Source organism: Carassius carassius, chromosome 2 (assembly GCF_963082965.1).
Source record: "Carassius carassius chromosome 2, fCarCar2.1, whole genome shotgun sequence".
NCBI lineage: Eukaryota > Metazoa > Chordata > Actinopteri > Cypriniformes > Cyprinidae > Carassius > Carassius carassius.
In genome coordinates this window covers 33,990,266-34,010,957 of record NC_081756.1, presented here as the reverse complement: position 1 = coordinate 34,010,957, position 20,692 = coordinate 33,990,266, and the positions used below count along the sequence as shown (strand labels likewise).

Genomic DNA, 20,692 nt, shown 5'->3' with positions numbered 1-20,692 from the left:
GAGACACTCTCTCATTACAGCTCAAAGAGGAAATCGACCTTGTCCGTAAAAAGGAGGTACTAAATCACTATCGAAATCATATTATTTTTTGTTGTTTTTCAATTTGCCTCAGGGCCAAAGGGGAACTCACAGGATTTGACTGGACAAGAGCCAAACCCATACTTTTCAAACCAGATACATTTCTGTGTTCGTTCATGTTCACATGTATGCAAAGCAACTGTCGATAGCATCCTTTCATCTTGTTTGTATTAATTTTATTTGTATTATTATTATTTATTCCTCTTAATATTTGATTTTCTTCTTCTTTTTTAACGTCTACTGAAATAATTGCATTTGCTTTCTGTAGGGCTGGGATTTATTTATTTATTTTCCCCACTGCTCCTGTTTTATTAATTTATTTTTATGTGACAATTGAAATTAACAGCAAGGACCCAATATAGCACTTACAATATATTTTTCTTGAATACATTAATATTTTTGCCAATATTTTTGCCAAAATAATAATAATAATATTAATAATTGGATGGGAACAGCCATGTGTGTTGAGTCATGTTACCTGAGGGCACTTTATATTTGAATGTGAGCATGAATTTGAGTGTATTATATCATAACTTCAGTAGTTTGATCACTTCCTCACAATGCCCCTGTATGTAATGGCCATCACAGTGTGAACACCAGGCTAATCTCACAGGGCCCTGGGCTCTTTCTCTCTCGCTCTCTCTCTCTGCTTCTGTTTGTTCAAACATTAAAGGATAATTACTTCTCTGAAATAATTGTTTTCTTAATCGCAGCTTTCATAATTGTCTTTTGGACCTTGGCTGAGACTCACAAATGGCCCATTCTATCTGAACAGTGGGAGTCAGTCTATTTATGAAGGACGCTGCAATGACAACGTGCGAGCATATGTATGTATGTGTGTATGTTTGAGGGGGACACGGCAGGGACGTTTTGAGTAATGTGTCCACAGCCCCCAGAAAGGGAGTTTAGCTTTTCTGTCAACATTGACATTGATTTATTCATGATAAATGCCTTCTTTTGCTCCAGTCCACCAAAAGGTATTCTGTTACACAGGAAATTAAGTGAATGAAAAAGGGTAAAGTAACGACAATAAAACATGTGTTAAAAATGAAACCTGTTTGTGTGTGTGTGTGCTCTTGTTTTTGTGAGATATCAAGACACAACTCTGTATAATGACATGGGTATGACACAGGTATTACAAGGAGAGGGTGACTTATGAGGACATAACCCATGTCCCTATTTTTCAAAACGCTTATAGATCATACAGAATGAGTTTTTTTGAGAAAGTGAAAATGCAAAAAGTTTCCTGTGAGGGTTAGGGTTAGGTGTAGGGTTGGTGTAGGGCCATAGAATATACAGTTTGTACAGTATAAAAACCATTACGCCTATGGGATGTCCCCACTTTTCACAAAAACAAACATATATGTGTGTTGTGTTGTGTTGTGTTGTGTGTGTGTGTGTGTGTGTGTGTGTTTCATAAATTAGTTAAATTTGAAACTAAAAGTTGGGTTTTAAGATTAAGCTTAAATCCTATCATTATGCCAGGCCTCCTTTCACTTACTCTTTTTCTCACCATATCAGTCTGTTTTTACACATGTGTTCTTTTAGCCAGGGCACTAAACGTGTTTGTGTGTTTGTTTAGCACAATGAAGAAGAACAAACAAACAAGGACACACAACAGAAGAAAAATATGTGCAGCAGAGATTGAAATCCAAATGATCTTATTTGGATAGTCATCTTGTTAATGGCATACATTTACTACTCACTTAAACCATCTAAAGACCAAAAAATGCATTTACAGAAAATTAAAATGGAAAGTGAGGATGAAACATCGCATGTTGATCTTAATTTGACAAAATGTTTATAGATGATTATATAACTTATACTGCTGTGACTGTTTTAAAGTATTAAAACTAAACTGTCATGAGTGCTATTCAAACAGGATTAGTTTTCCAAACAATATTTGGGATACAGTTATCAACAGAGTAAACCACGATACATTAAAAATTTCTCTAAAAATATAAATCTTGTTGTAGCATTGTAAGGTGACAATTAAGGTGACAGTCTTTCTTGTACTAACCTGATCTGCTCCACTGGTCGTTCTGAGCAGTCCGTGATCCCCATATTAATTGAATTCTGTTTTTTATGAACATTTTATAAACATAAGCCAGTGCAACATGAAATGCCTATTTAGTTATGGTATTCAATAAAAGTGTAAAAATGACTTTTTTTAGTGTAAAAATACAATATTCACAATTGCAGACATTTCCATCCTGATGGGAATAGATTTCTCAAAGGTTCCTTGACTTAGCCGAAAAACTGCAGATCATAATTTTGATCGAGGTTAAGTGAGAACAACACATACGTGTTTGGATGAGGCAGGATTACATTTACATTTAGTCATTTAGCACACGCTTTTATCCAAACAAATGAGGATTAAAATGCCTAAGAATGTTTTTCATTCTAAACTATTTCCCTAAGCCCTTAAAAAGGGTTATAAATTTTGCTCTCATCTGATCAAATCCTTGTTTGTTTTATATAATGCCAGCTACAGTATGCTGCGGTCGTCCATGATATCGTCTCAGTTTCTTCCTCTTCCTGCTCACATTTCCATTCGGCAGGTAAAATAATTTCTCTGGAACGGCACATTTTTCACAATGCCTAAAATGCTAAAAGATGAATCACTGTAATGTACTATTTGCCGTCTTGACAGCTTCACTGTTTGCAGACATATTTAATAGACTAGTGCTTATGATGTAGATAATGCGGCCTGCCAGGGAATAGCACTCTGTGCTTTGTTAGAGCAGTCATGTGTCAATCATAATCCAGCTGAGGTGTGAACACATACTCTGTTTTGTCATTTCTCTCTCTAGACTGGGTGGAATTTTTTATAATGCTGCCAGATATTTGCTCAGGAGAGACAGCGCTCCATCTACGCCAGGAAACCACATGGTCCGAATTACGATTTCCTGGCCACCCTTAGGTTGTTTACAGCCTGTGCTTTCGCTGACTACTTTAGCTGTGATGATTACGCCTGTCACTTAGTGACATTAGTGGGTCAGTTGTCAGATTAACTTCTCACAGTCACAGTGAGTCCTGCACGCTTCTTGTAGCACAGTGTCATTGGCCGATGATTGACGGATGCAGGGACACACAAGAAGGGTGAAGATAGTGTCCTTTTGAGCTGAAGGAGATTGTCTGAAATTGTTTGTAATGTGATCGCGTAAGTCAAAGCCAGACTGTCTGTAGGTTAGATGAGCGTGCGCTTGTTTGTTTGTGTGTCGGTTTTAAAGTTGAAATGGAGTTCAGCTTTCCTACATTATCCTGTTAGGAAAGCATTTTTATAAGTTTGACGGATACATGAGACCGTAACTCATTTCAGCTTGCGATGATAATGGATTTGCCCCAATGAGGATAGATATTCGGCACCAGAACAGGAAACTGCATATCCCTTTCACTCCTGACAGAGAAAAAATCGAGGACAAGACTAGAAAAAAACATGATGTGGAGGAAAACACTTTTCGAATTTAGAGCCAAAACAAAAAGCACACAGTGCATCAAAAATCCATTATCTCTGTAGCATCATGAATTGAGAGAAAATATACCAGTGTAAAATGTCTGTGGTGTTTATTTATCATTAAACTCTATAAAAATAAACATTTAAGAAGTATGTTTGGGATCTGGAGTGTGAAGCAATACCCTTGAGGTATTGTTCCTTCTCATGGAGTGGAGGTCAGAGGTCGGCTAAGCCTTTGAAGCCATCACATCATCCCTTCGGAATATGTTCTGGCTTAATCTGCCGCTTAAAGAGCAATTAAAAGTTTAGCTAGGATTTTAGGAAAAGAGCATAGAGAAATGTTTTGATGTTCCCATCTGTCTGTGCTTATTTCCCTTCATCTTTTCAGTTCTCGTCAGGAATGTTAATGCGAGTTCTGAAACGGTAATAGGAACGATGAGACGTATGCAAAGGTGGAGTAGAGAAAGGATGTTTCAGCTGGCAGGACCATCGACTAAAACAGTTCTTCAACTTTTTCAAGCATTCATGCAGAATCCAACCCATCCTTTCTCCAAATATGGACAATAATAAATAATCTGACTTTTGGGTACAACATCACAGTTGTATAGAGTTTTAGGATACCACGATCATAAAACCAGGAATAAGATGTACCTGAGGAGGCTTGAAGATACAGAGGCAGCCCTGCTCCTCAATTTTCATCTAGAACAAGAGCAAAAGCAGACCAAAACAGTTATTTCTTTGTGGATATATAAAATAAAAAATAAAATGATCAAGCGAAGTTCTGTTGAATGGTAGTCTCTCTGCTCTACATACTGTATAAATGCTGTCTACTCGATTAAGAAATGTATGAACACTGATAAACAAGTGTGGCTAATTTCACTACAGTTACTAACATCCTCAGTGTTTTGTCTGGCAAAGACACAAACATCTGGAACACTTGGCATGCGGATAGTCAAAGTTGGCCTGAGAGGAAATGGACTGGAACAGCAAAAAGTGAATGCATCACCATGCCATTGCTGAGAGTGTGAGTTGGAATGGATGACAAGAAAAAATGGATAGATGAATGAATGAATGAATGAATGAATGAATGGATGATCAGGCCAGGTGAGATATCTATGGCTCAGTGACTTTGATAATGAATACATTCAATGAAAGCCAGCTGAGGTTCACCAAGATGTACTTTAAAGATTTTATCTGAAGAACTTTAGACGCAAATGATAAAAAAGAGCTTTATATTTCTTTGTAAAATAATACTCTTGAAGTTTTTATCAGTTCTGCTTGAGGCTTGTCCATGAAGGGTGCAGTCGATGGGTTAAAAGTGATTAAAAAGCCCCTGGTATAAAGTTGTGGACATGTGAATTGCAGTCAAAGGAGGGCCTCAAACATGGCCAAACTGTTTCATGTTTGCTGTGGCTCAGTTTGAATGTGTTCAGGGGTCCCTTGGAGTAAGACCATTTGACTGAAACACAACAGTCTTGGGTAAGATATCAAAAGTACACTCTGCTGAGGGAAGTGGTCCAGTGCTAAAATCTGCCCTGGAAGTTTTCAGCGCCTGCAGTGAGGTGTGTTGATATACGACTTGCCAGAGAGACCTCAGACCTGGCTGAACTCCAGTAGGTCTCAGGAGGTCTGGAGCCCATCTGGAGGTGCTCATAGGAAGGAAGACTGAAGAGAAATGAAGCTTGACCAGCGCCAGTCATCCCTTAAGACAAAGCAGACACCTGAGCCTCCCCAAGCGTCAGGATAAACAGAACTTCCTGACCTCCTCACCAGCGGCTGTGTTGCTCTTTCAAACACAGAGATACATTCCTTTCTTAACATGCTCCACTCTTTTTTAGACTTGAGAGGTTTAGTGCACAAGACAATGTTCACAAATTTATTTATTTAGAAAAATTCTGAAAATTTTGAAAAGTGTCAAGGTAGGAACCTTAGGGGTTTGTGCAAAGATGATTACTTTTTTTTTTTTTTTTTTTGCTACACTTGTTATTTTAATTTAGTTGATTTATTTAATGCAATATGTCATTTTACTTGCTTGCTTTCTTAAGTTGTGGTGTTACCATAGCAACCCGGGTTTATCAAAAAAAAGATAAAACATTTGCATTAACATTAAACATTTTATTTAATATTTGTATATTATTATTATTATTATTATCATTATTATCACGTTAACTTATTGGAGTTTTTTTGTTTTTATACATGCTTATTTCACTCTTTCACTTTGCGTATTGCTTTACTTAACGTTTTGTATAATTATGTTAGTATTTGCTAGCCTACCATATATTTTGCAAATAAACCGCTGATAATTTTGCCAATCAATTTTGACTTTATGATTGTATTTATGCCCATGTGTGATTATAAATGAGCGTGTTGTGTTTTCATTTACAAATGAAACTACGTGAATGATTAATTCCTCAACAAAAAACTATAGTATTTATAATTACGGTCCATTAATAGGCTGAAATAAAATGAAATATATGTACAGTTTAAACTGCATTCCAGCAAAAATTACAGTCAGCATAATCAAAGCTTTATTGGCATGTCGAGCATTTACAGTAGACTATTATTTACAAAAGTATTCAGAATGTTAAGTAAAGAGATCGAAATGAAGGGAAAAATGAATATGAACGAATATAAAAATATAACCAATAATAATAGGCTAATAATAATAATAATAATAAACAAATTTTATTGGGAAAAGATGATCCGTTAATGGGCTTACAAGATTTTAGGATGAATACAAATGTTTTCTTGTAGGTCTTTTTTATAGTATGTACTGTACTTTATGTAACATTAATTCATGGAAAACATCATTTGAATGCATACTATCGCACATGATACGGTATCAAATAATTCAATAATGTAATAATTTCTTTAATAAATAATAGATTAATTTCTTAATTCAAAATGAAATATTAATGAATCCACCTCTGATAATCCTGGGTTGCTATGGTCACGCTGGTTTGTTTATGCATTAAACTTGTCACAAGAAATGGAACATAGCATCTTGAGGCCACGACATAAGGATGTCGTTACCTCGAACAAAATGATCACGTTCCCACGAGTTAATATGACAGTCCCACAAATGAATATATCGTTGACTGTTTGCATATTTGACTGTTGCAAATTCATAACTGACTTCACTGGAAAAGTTTCCATGGGTGTGGGATCAGGTATTCCTCTCAGAATCAGCACATAATATACATAATCCTCAACTTGTTATGTAGAATCAGGATAAAAACTGGATTTAGATAAACATTATGAGTATCAGAACATCACAATGCTTATCTCTCCCCCACTCTCAGGCTTGGTTCTGGGTTAGCCATTCAACCTAAATATGGGAATTTGTGTCTAAACAACCTGAAGCTCATTCTGCAGCTGATTTACAGGTTATTTTGACCTACAGTAGCATTACCCATTAACAACATGGGCTGTTTTGTACAGTGGCAGCTTGACCAGATAGCAGTTTGTGGTTCAGCCTCAGGGTGCTTCTGAAAATTTAAACAGAGGTTAATTACAGGTTCTAGTGCCATGCAGGCCATCACGTCTAGACACCAATGATTGATTCATGTTCTTGTTTACGATACTTACTTCATCCAGCACATCTACCACTCTAACCACACATCTTGCATTTTCTTCCTCTCTGCTGTTTTAGCTCATTCAGTGTTATTTCTTCTCTTCCTTCAATTCATCTTCACCTTTCATCTCTTGTCTGCTTGATTGCATAAAGACACATGAGGCTTCAAAGTTTGTGTTTTTGGCTAAACTACTGCTCTTCATGGTTCATGGATATAGGTCACTCCACTACCCACATACACCGTGATGTCGTCACGAAAGCGTATCTTCACGCGTTATTAAGCCTTGCCATTTGCCAATTTAACCATTCAAAAGAGTTTAAAGCATTCAAACACAAGACGCTGAAAAGCTGAACTGAGGAGCTGGTTACTCGCGCGCTGTGCTACCCTGAACCGAGCTTTCCTTTGTGAAGTTCTTTTTTAAGTTCCTCCTGCACCTGAACGAACAAATACAAATCGCAGTTTAAACAAACAGAAAAGGATGTGTAAGAGCCCAATTCAGCACCGCTTATATATATTATATATATATAATTATTATTATTATTTTATTTATTAATTGTTTTGCTAAGAACATCAAAGGGTACCTGTCCAGTAGAAATGAATGCCATGTTCATCTCATCAGTGGTCCTACAGCTTTTTTACCTACATAGGAATGGCACAAAAGGATGCACATACAAATGTATGTGCAAGATTTAATTACATATGTCCTTCATAAAGCTGCTTCAACAGGAAGCCCAGCTAATCAATGCTCAATCAATAAACCAATCTATCTATTTTTGCATGGCCAACTACTTTCCCATCTCACCGTTCATCATGCATGACATTCATTGACTCTAATATCTGAAAATCACATTTGCACCAAGCATAATGCCACACTCTACCAATTTATCTAAAGTTCAGTTCATTTGTGGGTAATTTAAGCCTTGACTCTTCAGCATGGGACTTTGATTGCTGTCTCACTTAGAGAGGCAGAGGCAGCCATTTCATTTTGGAGGTAGAGAGAGAAAATCGAGCTTTGATACCTAAACATAATTTTGATCCGTTATGCAAGTGCATAGCGAGACCCCCTGTGTGCCTCTATTTAATTATGCAACAAATGTTTGACTATCCAAAGTGAATTTTTTAGCCTATGAATATTTATTTCTATTCATTTGTTGAATGTTGATTGTAATTACACGGAAACATGATTTATTGCCAAGATTTCTACATGAGCAAGAGAAATTAGGGAAATTAATTAATGAATAATTGCAGCATAAGAACAAATGCCAAATGCGTGCAAGTGGCATCTTTACTGTTATTAGAATATATTAGGTATTGGTATCTGTATGATGCCAAGATTTTGTCAGTGGTGACTGGTCATCATTGGATGGCATACTCTCATCTCTCCTTTTGGAGAGGTTTTGTTCAAGGGCATTTTGGAGAAAGATGGACGACACATGGATATGTCCATAGGCATGTTCATTATAAATGCATAGATGCTGAACAGCCATTTGTGTGTGTGTGTGCTGGTGTGGATGTGTGTGCATTCTTTCACATTGAAAGGCAAGCCCTACTAACCTGACAGAATACAAATGCCAAGATTATGGCAACGTGTCAAATTAAAGGCACGATTTGGAGTAATGATGAGTGTTAGGCCACTCAGTCTGAAAGGCAGTGAGTTGGAAAGAAAAAGAGAAGTGAATGATGGTGCTCCGTCTTTTTTAATATTCCTGAAAGAAAATGTGCAGTGACAGGAAGTGGGGCAGCAGGGAGAAGGCCAGAGGCAAACACTTAGACACTCCACTGCTTTGTTAGTGTCTATTATGCATCAGGCGAACTTTTCGGTGCAGTTAGGAAGAAGAAGAAGAAGAAGAAGAAGAAGAAGAAGAAGAAGAAGAAGAAAAAAAGCTGTTGCTTTTTTGGTTGGTGGTTATACTTTTTCAGACCAAAGTTCCCTTGGTGGATAGACAGAGTAAGGGCTGCTGTTACAGTACACACTGTTTAAAACTTAATGTTATGATGTAAGCATGATCTATATGAAAAAATATAAAAATAAAATAATAATAATAAAAACAAAATTTGAAATTAACCATATCAAAGAGACATTATGCCCTTCCCTTTCATTTGTATCTGCTCTCTTTTTGCTGGAACTCAAAATAATCTGTGTCCATTCATTTCAGTCATCTCTTCCAATCGTGCTGTCTTTTGTGAGACTATCCGAGTGGAAGAGAAAATTAAGATCAGAGGTTCAGAGTGCAGATCACAAATTCACACGATCCTCCTTGTAGTAGTTTATTACTCCCGTGTGCATCCTTTCACCTATTTGTTCTTTAGTTACTTTGAAAAATGTGTGTGTGGATCCATGTGCTTGTTTATTAGCCTGTAGCCATGTGTTCCATTCTATCTCCCACTGGGACAATGCTTGCTCTTCTTGTCCTGTTTTTGCTATAAAATAAACCACACAAGGAGACTTCGATGTCCTTCAGACCTCCGCCGCTATATTTAAACCACAATGCCAAGTGTGGCATCTGTACTTACTCCTGTGGGCATTAAACTTACTATCCCACCATTTTTGTTCATGTGAGAATCCATTAAACAAATGCTGTGCAGCTCATTAGTATTGTTCAATTTATTTATGTGTGCTTCCCTTGCCGAACACTGCTTTCAAGCTACATATATTTGCTACTTAGAGAGAGAGCCATTAATTCAGTTGCTGTTTGTGTCATTTTGTAGCATGTAGTGCAGTGCGCTTATCTAATTAGAGCTACTGCGAAGTACTTTAACTGAGAATTATCCACCCACACCCCCCACAAAAATAAATAAATAAATCTACCCATCAACCCCTCTTCTTCGACCTCTTCAGTCCAGTGACCCCCAGCAATCTCTTTTCTTGTAGCCGTTCCGCCGAGTGACCTTCTCGGTGGTGAGCCAGCCACAGGACCCACACCAGGGCTCGCTGCAGAGCTGCTACGACAGTGGCCTGGAGGAGTCGGAGACGCCCAGCAGCAAGAGCTCGTCTGGCCCCAGACTAGGTGCCCTCCCTCTACCCGAAGACGCCTATGAGAGGACTACGCCTGATGGCAGTGTCGGTGAGGCAGAGCATATGGAAAATGGTAGGGGCAAACACAAAAAAAAGTCAGAGTTAAGCTTAAAGGCTAAATAAAAATAAAAATACTCATCAGTTTTAAGATAGGGAAATTCTCACAGAAGTCCACACACTCACACACAGCTGCGCTGACACTACAGTTTTACAGATGCTGGGTTATACTCAGAAATGAAAAGAAAGGGCTGAGTATAGGCGGGAATTGCTAGGTTTGTCTTACACGCCAATTATGCAACTGTGATTGTAGAGCTTAGTATGAATGGCTTATATATATATATATATATATATATATATATATATATATATATATATATATATATATATATATATATATATATAGTTTGTTTTTAATTATCTTGCTGTATTAACCCAGTAAGAGTTAGAGGTCGGTTAGCGTAGTATAAACATGCTAGTTAACCTGAAAACTCTGTAGGCAGCATACTGCATTATCCTGTAGCATTAGATTAGGTCAAGGCTGCTTCATTGAAGACATAACTCATCTTCTAAGCATCAATTCATGAGAGGTTTGTTTGTGTACCAGATAAACAGATAAAAATGTAATTTTCTTCACTTTTACTAAGCCACGGTGAGTTGCAAAAACACATTTTCAAGAACAGTTTTCGCTTGAGCAATTTTGTCCGTTTTTCAGTAATCATTGGCACTATGTTATGCTGCTGTGCCTATCACGCTCTTTATATTGTAGGAGTTTAACAGGTGAAAGGGCTTGAACAGTAAGAGCATGTATCTAGTTTCATTCAGTGGCTGACTTACCTGTCTCCTGTAGAAGCTATCTGTGGTCAACAGTTACCTCCACTGTTAGTGACCAACCAACCAATTGGGTCTCTGTCAATGGAGCCACTTTTGGGGAGGTATTCGGTAGCAGTTGTCGAGCATTAAGGGCTGTGTTGTCTACATTTGATACTTTATCAGCAACAGGTGCTTATTGTGTAAGCTCAACGTGCCATTTTCTGTGCAATGTCTGTTCTTCTTGCTCATCGGATAACATGCTAGAAGAGCAGGAGCGAGTGTTTCACTTAGAATTAGGTTATCAGGTCCATAGCACAAGTTTGTAGTGTGGGTTTGTAGAAGGTCGAAGGTCAAAAGCCTCAGAAATTGACGCTAACCTGGGTAAACCACTGAAAAGCCTCTGAAGCCTTTTGCATTTAGACAATTCTGTGCCAAATTAGCCTCAATTAAAGTCTGGCTCTAATTCAGACTAAGCTAAAAAATAATTGGTCACTTGGAGATCAATGCAAGGCTGATTAGATCAAACTGAGAATTTGGCCTTTATTCTGAACTCTGCTGGAGAGCAGGACGGAAAAGTAAGGAAACTTATGCTGTTGGGTATTAAAAAAGCTGTTTATAGTCTCATTTGTGACATACATGGGTAATATATTTCATGATACTAAAAGACGTTTTCATTCCATTGTCAGTATTTCTAAGGTTAGGAAAGTTAGCGGTGTTTCTGATTGTGCTATCATTGCATTTATCCAGCCTCAAATGCTACAGTTCCAGGAAGTGATGGACATTTGGATGGATGAATGCACATGATGGAGGCACACACATTCTCTCTGATGTTTTGTTAGTAATCATTTAATGATCCATTCATCTTCTCATCTAGCTCTCTTTCTGTCTGGCCTCTCTCCCGTTTTCATTCTCTCTTGCCATCTCACGTCTCTGCCTTTTCCCTCTCCTTGTTCCATTCTATCTTTCGTGTAAGTTCTTTCAAGGGCAGATACAAATAAACAGATGAATCACTTTTTGATAAATAAAATAGATACCTCAACCTGCTGCTCCAAATCTTTAGAACAATCAGTGTGTGTGTTTGGAGGGTAGAGGTTTAGAGAGGGAGAGATATGAGGAAAATAGAAAAGTCAGGAGACTATGTTTGGTTTAGAATTGAGCAGAAGTGAACATTTGTACAATTGTTTACGCATTCAATGCAGTTTGAAGTTGATGCTGGACATTTTCAAAGCTGATGTGCTTTGCTAGGCTCATGCGTTATCAAACATCACACACATACACGATCATACACACTCAAATACACAGCCAGTCACACTTGTCACCCTGCAAAGTCGCTGTCAATGTCTCTTTCATGACAGAGATGTCCTGAGTGTGAGTATGTGGGTTTGTGCTTTATAATTGGCTTAGACATGCTGTGGGTTAGTTGCGCTTTAACAGAGTCTTTTGGGTCGTTGTTAGGTTTGTTTAATTCTTTTAATGCTCTCTCAGGGGACTTGATATTTTTTTTATTTATTTATTTATTTATTTTTTTTATTATTTTTTTTTTCTAATTGATACACTGCAAGCTATGCATAATCGTGTTTTGTAAGAAAATGAAACAGGGTTGTCTTGCTCCGTCTGTAGCAAAACAGGACTGCAAAGAATGTTGCCGGCTCTTCCATGTTGAAAGGGCAACATTCTCAGTGTCCTTCTCATGGAAAGCACTTAATTAAGTCGGATAAATAGTAGTCATTCATAGTGCTGCATCCCTAAAGCTGTATTGCAGCTCTGATAACCTGAAGTCAATTAAAATATGGACGGGAGATAACACACACACACACACAAACATACCACTGAAGTTAACAGATGGGCAAAATGCCATCAATTGAAAGAAGGACTCACTGAAGGTCTGTAATTGTGGTCATTATGCTTGTGAAGGATGTGTGTGATTGGGATCCTGGTGAGGTTTTTGTTGTGAGTGTGTTTGTTTGTTTTGGGATTAAGGTCATGGCAGGAACTGAGCATCCCCCCTAATGAAGAAGCCCTACTGTGAAGATGGGTTTTCCAAAACACCCTCTCTCTCTCTCTTCTGTTCTTTTTCAATTTATATTTCTCTTGCACAAACAAATGTCAAGGCAGCCCAAGCTGCACAAACATATAACACATTGACAATAAATAACGATTAGCTATTTCCTCCTTTAATGTGCACATGAATGTACCTGAGAAAGGAAGTGAGAGCTAGTGAGCGAGCGGGAGAGAGACTGATTGACTCTCTGGAAAAATCCTGCTTTTCGACTTGCTCGTTGTCAATCGATGATCATCCAGTCAATACATTTGCTCTACTCCTCGTTTCTTATCTCTTCCTTCTCTCTCGTCACTCCCCCGTGCTTAACCATGGGACTTGCATCTTCTCTCTCTTTTCTGCTTTCCGACATCATCACTTAGATTTGATTATCCTGTAACTTTGTAGTTTCATTATGGCAGAAAGACAAACAGATAGAAAGACAATGATTTTATTTTCCTTAGAGACAGTGGAGCATTTGCCAATGATAAAGATAGCCTTTCTCTAGAGGAACACTGTGCAAAAATCTGACCACCGTTTGAACCCACTAGAGTCTGCTTGTTAGGCTTTAAGTGTTTCTGTAATCTTATCATGACTGCGGACAGATACTGGGTGTATAATATGTCTCAAAGCAAGAATAGAGATCCAGCTGAATATAACCTCATATAATCAACAGCTGGTCTCGGATCAGAAGAAACATTGTTAGTGCAATTGGAGATGATAGGAACTGAAATGATCACTTCAGATCTGTTTTTATGAATCAATACAAATAACAGGTTTTTATTGCCAATAGTGTTTTTAGGATTCACTTTCGGTATTCCAGATTGATAGCTATAGATAGAGCACCATAATTTTGATATTTGCTATTTAATGCTGTATACTCCTAAACATAAAATTTATTTTACATAAGAATATTTTACAGAATTTTTTTTTTTAAATGCTCTTCACAATGGGGGGGGGGGTCTTAATTAACACTGCATTTTGATGTACTGATAGAGATTAAGTGTGAATTATAAAGAAAGAGAGAAACTTAAGTATTAAGCACACACACACACACAAAGACATTTACACATACCAAGTAAACTCGCTTGTAGCTCTAAAAAAATATATTTGTTAACTGTAGAATTTACTTGTACCTCTCAAATTGGACTCAGCAACTTGGTCATTAGCAAACAAACAGATAAATAAATAATTGAATACTGTGCGTACACTCACTTCATTAGAGAAGCCGGATGCAGAGGGCCAGATGGCAATGCCAGTCGCTTTTAATTAAAGCTATTCATATTTCAAGAGCTCGATAGAGCCTCAATCCAATAAACCTCTTTTTTTTTCTCACCAGAACTCAAGCGGGGCCGATAATTGTAGAGAGAGAGAGAGAGAGAGATCACTAAAGCAATGACAAGCATCACAGGCAACCTTTACATGCCATTTGCATTTATTCAAAAGTTTGTGTGTGACCTTCGCTTTTTTTTTTTTTTTTTTTTGCTTTTTTGGGACTTTGTGGCTTCAGTTAGTTTGGGACAATGGGAGCGAGTTGCTGTGGTTGATGTGTTGTACAAACGTCACATCGGCAGGCCTGAGACTCAAGGTCATTTGTTATAGTAGGACAGTGCTAAAGAGTTAATAGAGCTCTCCTTTATCAGAAAATTGGAATCAGGTTCAGGTTTATGGGCAGGTCGCTACACATGTAAGGTTCAGTGTGTGCATGTGACGTGTTTTGCGGTTGATCTGATTTGCTAAAATATACACTTGCATTCTCATGTATAACAGTAACATATCATTAAACATGGTTATTAACACCCAAAGCACAAATACTAACTTGTGCTCCGACCATTATACAAACAATCATGTCTTGAATTCCTTTCACAAACAGGAAAAGTGCAATTGGTTAATAGGTTGTTCTATGTATACTCGTCACTGTGTTTGAGAAGATAGAAACAGGTATTTCCGGTTAGTAAGTGGTTTGAATTGTGTAACCATGCATATTTTACTGCACTCAGCAATTCATCTTGCAGTTGCTTTTAGATGATACTGTCAGGACTTTTAGTGCTAGAATGTGGAAGCGTGTGGATTTTCTTAATCAGAACAAAACAAAAACAAGCTTGCCCCGATAGCGTGTGCAAACTTCAGGCTTTGGGAGTTCAGTGAAGTGGCAAGTATTGTTCAGGCAGAGTGCCATGCTAGACCTACAAAACAAGCACTATTTCACTCGCATTTCCTGCCAAGTGTTTGTGCGTCACCTGGCTTTTGTGAAGGGGTGTAACCTTCCCGAACATAAAAGCACTAAACATTTTAGAGGCTTTGCAATTATGCAGGCATTCCTGATGTCTACAGCTGAAATTGCTTCTAAGGTTAAACAACAAAAACAACAAAACAATCTGGCTTACGTTGGCTTCTGAATTGTAGCTGCTTTGTTCCAACAGCAACCCCCCCCCCCCCCCCTCCCCCCAGAAAAAAAAAAATGAGGGCAAAACCATTTATCTCACTCGCTCTGGTCAAATGCATTTTATTAACTGCTATTTTTAAGTTCTTGGAACATTAGGATAATTGTGGAAGGCTGTTTCTTTGAGTGGTCTTATTAAAATCCAAGGCGGGCATTAGCAGAGTTGGCCGCAAGACCTTTAAAATAAATGAGACGCTCACCATCACTTTGTGGCAAGGCTTTGAGGTACCTGCAATCACATCAGGTATTGGATCTGTTTAATTACCGAGCTGTAAATTAAGCTTGATTAAGTGAGAATGGAGGGAGATTGAGATTGGAGGAAGGCAAAATATCGTAGAATATGTTATTTAACACACTGAATATCATTAACAATCTCATTGCCTGCCAACCATATCACATGACTATCGTTTACACCAATGAGACAACATCACTCGTCTATGTTTAGCCAAATATGATGAATCGCTTTGCGGTGAAGAGATTAACAGCGGCCGTGAAGGTACTTTCACTATCTGCTTCTGTAGCCCCCTAATATTTCTTTCTCTCGCTGCAAAATGTGATCCATTCTGAAAGGTTTCCAGTGGTCCCTTTGGCATTGGCCTAGTATAAATCTGCACCTGTTGTGAGATGTATGAATAAACTACCACAATGCAACGAGAGCTCAAGGCGCGAGAGGAGGAAGATGCATCTCTGCAGAACCAGCCGCAAAGTATTTGGCATTCTTTTCATGTCTTCTTCCCTCTATTCACTTGTCCTCCTCCTTTTTGTCTTATTAAACAAGAAACAGCCTGGTGTTCCGCTCACACAGAGAAGGAATAGAGGTAAGGCAGAATGAGTGTGACATGAGGAGATGTTTCTGAAGTGTGTAAGTGTAAGTTGGTGGCATTTGGGAGGTTCACCCCAAAATTTTGCTGTGCCTCTGTCCAACACCTCTCAGCACAAACTGTGACCTTTCACGAACAGAAAAGCGTCAGTCTCTCAAAATATCACATTTAAGGGAATTTATCCCTTGCTTTCTAAAAATAAATGTTGGAAAACCGTGCAACAAACAGAAAAAAAAAGAATTGTGTTGTATAACTGTTCAAGTCATGCATTATGGCAGCGTTTTCTTTTCATCGGCATCTGAATGTTTTCCAAGCAAGTGCCTTGATGTCTAGAAATTGCATGTCAATTGAAAAACAGTGCAAGGTCAGGGAAAGAAAGGAATCATGGCAGCAGCTAGACAAATAAAATAAACACCTGACAGTTCAGGGAATTAATTTTGGCATTGCTTTTCATCGGGTACCTGTTGTGAGGTGAATATGCATTGGCACATGATTATTGAAATGTCATGTCAAATATGCCTTGGGCCTGACGAATTTCATTGAAGTCTCTCCAACAACTGTTCCCCACTGCGTTTTGATGATTTAGTCTTTTTTGGGCTGAAAATAGTGGCAAAGTAGATGCACGGCCACAAGAAATGCATAAAACACACACACACACACACACACGCGTGTTCACACCAAACCTCACAGAGAGCCAGGTGACGGCAGTGTTATGTCAAAACAGTACATACAACTTTTCTACTCATGCGCATTTAACTTCTCACATACCACTACACACAAAGGACCGATTCAGCAAACAAAAGAACAAAAATGTTCAGAGGTACAAAGAGCGCAGACTTTGAAAGAGGGATGAGTGTGCCCTGAAGGGAGCAAAGATTGTTTTTCATTATGTAAAAAGAAACCAGCATAAAATACTCCAAGACGCAGACAATTACCTCAAGATCACATGGCTCTGGCAGAAAAGACAGAAGAAATGGATTTATAACCCTTGCCGGAAAAAAAAGGATTAGCGACTTGAACAAAAAAACGAGGGAGACACCTGGTTTGAAAGGCTTAGAATGCGAACAAAAGGTATGTGTGTGCCGTTCAGGGCTTTTGTGTGGTTAATCTAAGGAAATAATGACTAGCCATGGGCGATATGAGGCAGGGCTGTGGAGGGAGTTTACAAGCGCCTGTGGCTCTCTGAGTTTAGCCATGGACTTTTTTTATATTCTCCCTATCAATCTAGCCTTCGGTTCTCAAAGGACTATCAGATTGTTTTCCTTCTCTTCCTTTGCTGCTTCTTGTATCCCATTGCTTTGCATCCCCTGTTACTGTCAAGTCTTTCCTTCATTCTTGCTGTTGTACTTAAAAATTAAACAAGTAACTGATTTCTTTCTTTCTTTCTTTCTTTCTTTCTTTCTATCTTTCTATACCTATATCTATATCTATCTATCTATATATATATATATATATATATATATATATATATATATACAAGTACAATGTAAAAACATGCATATACACGATAAATGCATTGTATCAAATGTTAATTTAAATGTACATCATAGTTAAACACTTAATTATTTTTTTCTTGCTTTCATTCTTTATTGCTTTCTTTCTCTCTAATGTTTGATCTCCATGCATAGGCTTCCTTAGATGCAACATTTGCTTGTTGTGAAGGGGGCTGTTGGTGGATGGACTGACATAATGATTAAAAAACCACCCACACTGATTCAGTGCTTGGATGATCTGACAAAACCGGAGAGAGGTTTTAATCCATAAAATGGGCTCCTGAAATCCACTCACAATATCCACAAACAATACACCCACCCCTGAGGATGCACACACACGAACACAAGCAGAATCCAAGCAACAAATTGGAACTGAATTCTGCATAAGGCCAAGGCTCAGCAAGTAGGCCGTGGCAAGAAAATATTTGTGTCTAATTTATCAGTGGAAAAACTAAAATGAAAACGACACCCCCTTCCCACAACCCCCCTCTCTCTATTGTTTTGTTTAAGCTTTTTTGTCTCTGTTCTTTAGAGGCCTTGCATACAAGTGAGGATGTTTTGGTAACAGGTGCAATGTTAGCGTCCTCATTTGTCTTGAACACACATAGGTGATTTATTCGATAGTGCAGGTTCCCTTCGCAGGAAACTGCTCGCTCTGCTGTTACTGAACAATATGGCTGACAGAGCTCCTGTATATATAATATTAGGTTAGTCTGCTTTGTAACTCATCCTTTTGGTGTTGAGGGTAATGTGTTACTCCAGTCATGTTATTTTTCTCTTTAACAAATGTTAGAGGCTATTTTCAAAAATAAGATACAATTTTAAAAAGTCAAGATGCTGTATAGGAGAGCATGTTAATTCAGGTTAATTCAAGATGTTAATTCAGGTTTCTCATGTGAACACATTTTGTTTATGCTAAATTATTATTATTATTATTATTATTATAAATATTATAATTTTACATGGCAGGTAAAATAAATTTTATGTGAATGCAAAGTAACCAATATCGATGTAAACAGTGTAATGCACATGTTGGATAAAACCATATTTTTTGGCTAACAATTTGTCATGAATTATAAATGAAACCCCAAAGTGAAAAATGTGTGTCAAATAAACTCCAATAATGTATATGTGGCGGGGCGGTATAATTTTTGAAACACAAGAGCAAGTTTTTATTCCCTAGTAAATAATGTCCGACTACGCCACCCTAGGGATTAGCCCCAGGGAAAAAACTCAAACAATGAGCACAGCACACAGGTTCGGTTCCCTCATAGAATTAGGCAAGAGATGCGAGTAATACAAAAATACAAATGTTTATTAATAGAAAAATACTTTAAAATGTTGCACACTGAAACCCACTTTAAACTAAACAATGAGAAAAACATGCAAAGACAGAAACTAAATACCGGCAGGCCTGAGGCTCCCAACGGCAGGAAGCAACGTAGAGTTTGACTTTACAGAGCACACTTCCACACGCACACCCCGTGTCACTTAATCACACAATCACACACTCAGTGTACACTGCACACGATAAAGGACCACCACCAGGAGGAGGAAGAGCAATCCACCCGTGGGACCCCAGTGCCTGCAAAATAAAGAGAAGAAACTATAACAAGGTTCATAAAAAAATGACCAGATGGACATCAATAAAGCAAATCCTCACAACAATAAATGTAAATGACAAAAATAAAGAAAAGAAAACCATTCAAGCACAGGAAAGTCAATTAGTTGGTCACCTAGATAATACAAGACAATTTTAGCTCAGTAGAGGTTCACACACACAAATAGAATTGTACTTCTAGATGGTTGATCACATCAACCAAGCAATTACATGGCTTGATTAAATATTACACGCAGTTTAAATGGCTTTACAAAATTAAGATGAAATAAAAATGAAATAAAAATCAAGTTAACCAAACAAACTATACTTCCAAAAAATTAGAAGTTAACAGAAAATAAACAAAAAGAGGTTTCAAATCAAACAAAGACACAAAGGGCAGCTAGCTCCCCTACAAGTGGAAGGAACCAACTAGTCCCCCACACAAACCAGGGTCAAATATAACGCCACGATAAGAACCAAATGAGCAGTCTCCGTCTCTTTAGTGATGATCGCCTCAGCGCGGCCGTATTAACCGCAGCACTTTAATAGTGTGGAGACAGTAGCAACAATCACGGCATAGAACGAGAAGGAGAATCCTATAACAAACGGAGATGCTAACAATCGTAATACTATCCCCACTCCCAGTCATAGTAACGTATAAACACTTACCATCAGGAGATCACGCTAGATAGCACGCCTAATAGACACGGATTGGTCAGTCATGCCCACCGATTACACAAAGGAATACAGGGAATCATGCCTATTTGATATCCGAAAGAATGTTAAACCCACACAGCCGTTTCAGCACCATATCACGAGCTCTTAACAATAAACATTACCTGTGAGGTGAACAGTCATCAGACCCACTAAGCAGCACGGAGGGCACCGCACCAAAGCTGCACCAATTGATAACAATGATTTAAAAAAAGTTATACATAGGAAAACTCCAGAAAGGATCACCTATTAAAACACAGCTCGCTTACCTACAACCACCGTCGACGCTAGCAAACAACAGGGGAAATCGGACGTGACGCATCCCAGGTAACAGCCAATCAGACTTAAATGCAAGGTACTACTTGCTGATAGGATGACACTGCTGTCGATCACCTGATACCGTTACATATACATTATAACAAATACAATTTCAAAAAGTTGAAAGTAGTTTAACTACGTCCATGCATTCTGAATATTAAACCTTGTTCCTAGATAGTTTATGAACATGTGTATAATGCATAACAGAAAAAAAAGCCTCTGGAGAAGGATTGTGCCTTTTTATTTTTTATTGAGAAGTCATATTTCTATGGCCCTTTTTATACACCCACCCACCCACCCAAACACACACACACACACAAACTATAAAA

The 20,692-nt window shown here is 38.0% G+C and overlaps 1 protein-coding gene across 4 annotated transcripts in view; it reads left to right on the top strand.

The window, feature by feature from the left end:
* LOC132109193 (protocadherin-7-like) overlaps positions 1 to 20,692 on the top strand; it is a 109,158-nt gene that overhangs the window by 43,134 nt on the left and 45,332 nt on the right. For 2 of the 4 annotated variants that reach the window (XM_059515295.1, XM_059515297.1), the window contains exon 2: positions 9,983 to 10,199. The exons of 1 other annotated variant lie outside the window; for it this stretch is intronic. In XM_059515295.1, the coding sequence (XP_059371278.1) occupies positions 9,983 to 10,199 (217 nt within the window). The remainder of the gene's footprint in view (positions 1 to 9,982; positions 10,200 to 20,692) is intronic. One more of the 4 variants, XM_059515296.1, reaches the window with a different exon arrangement.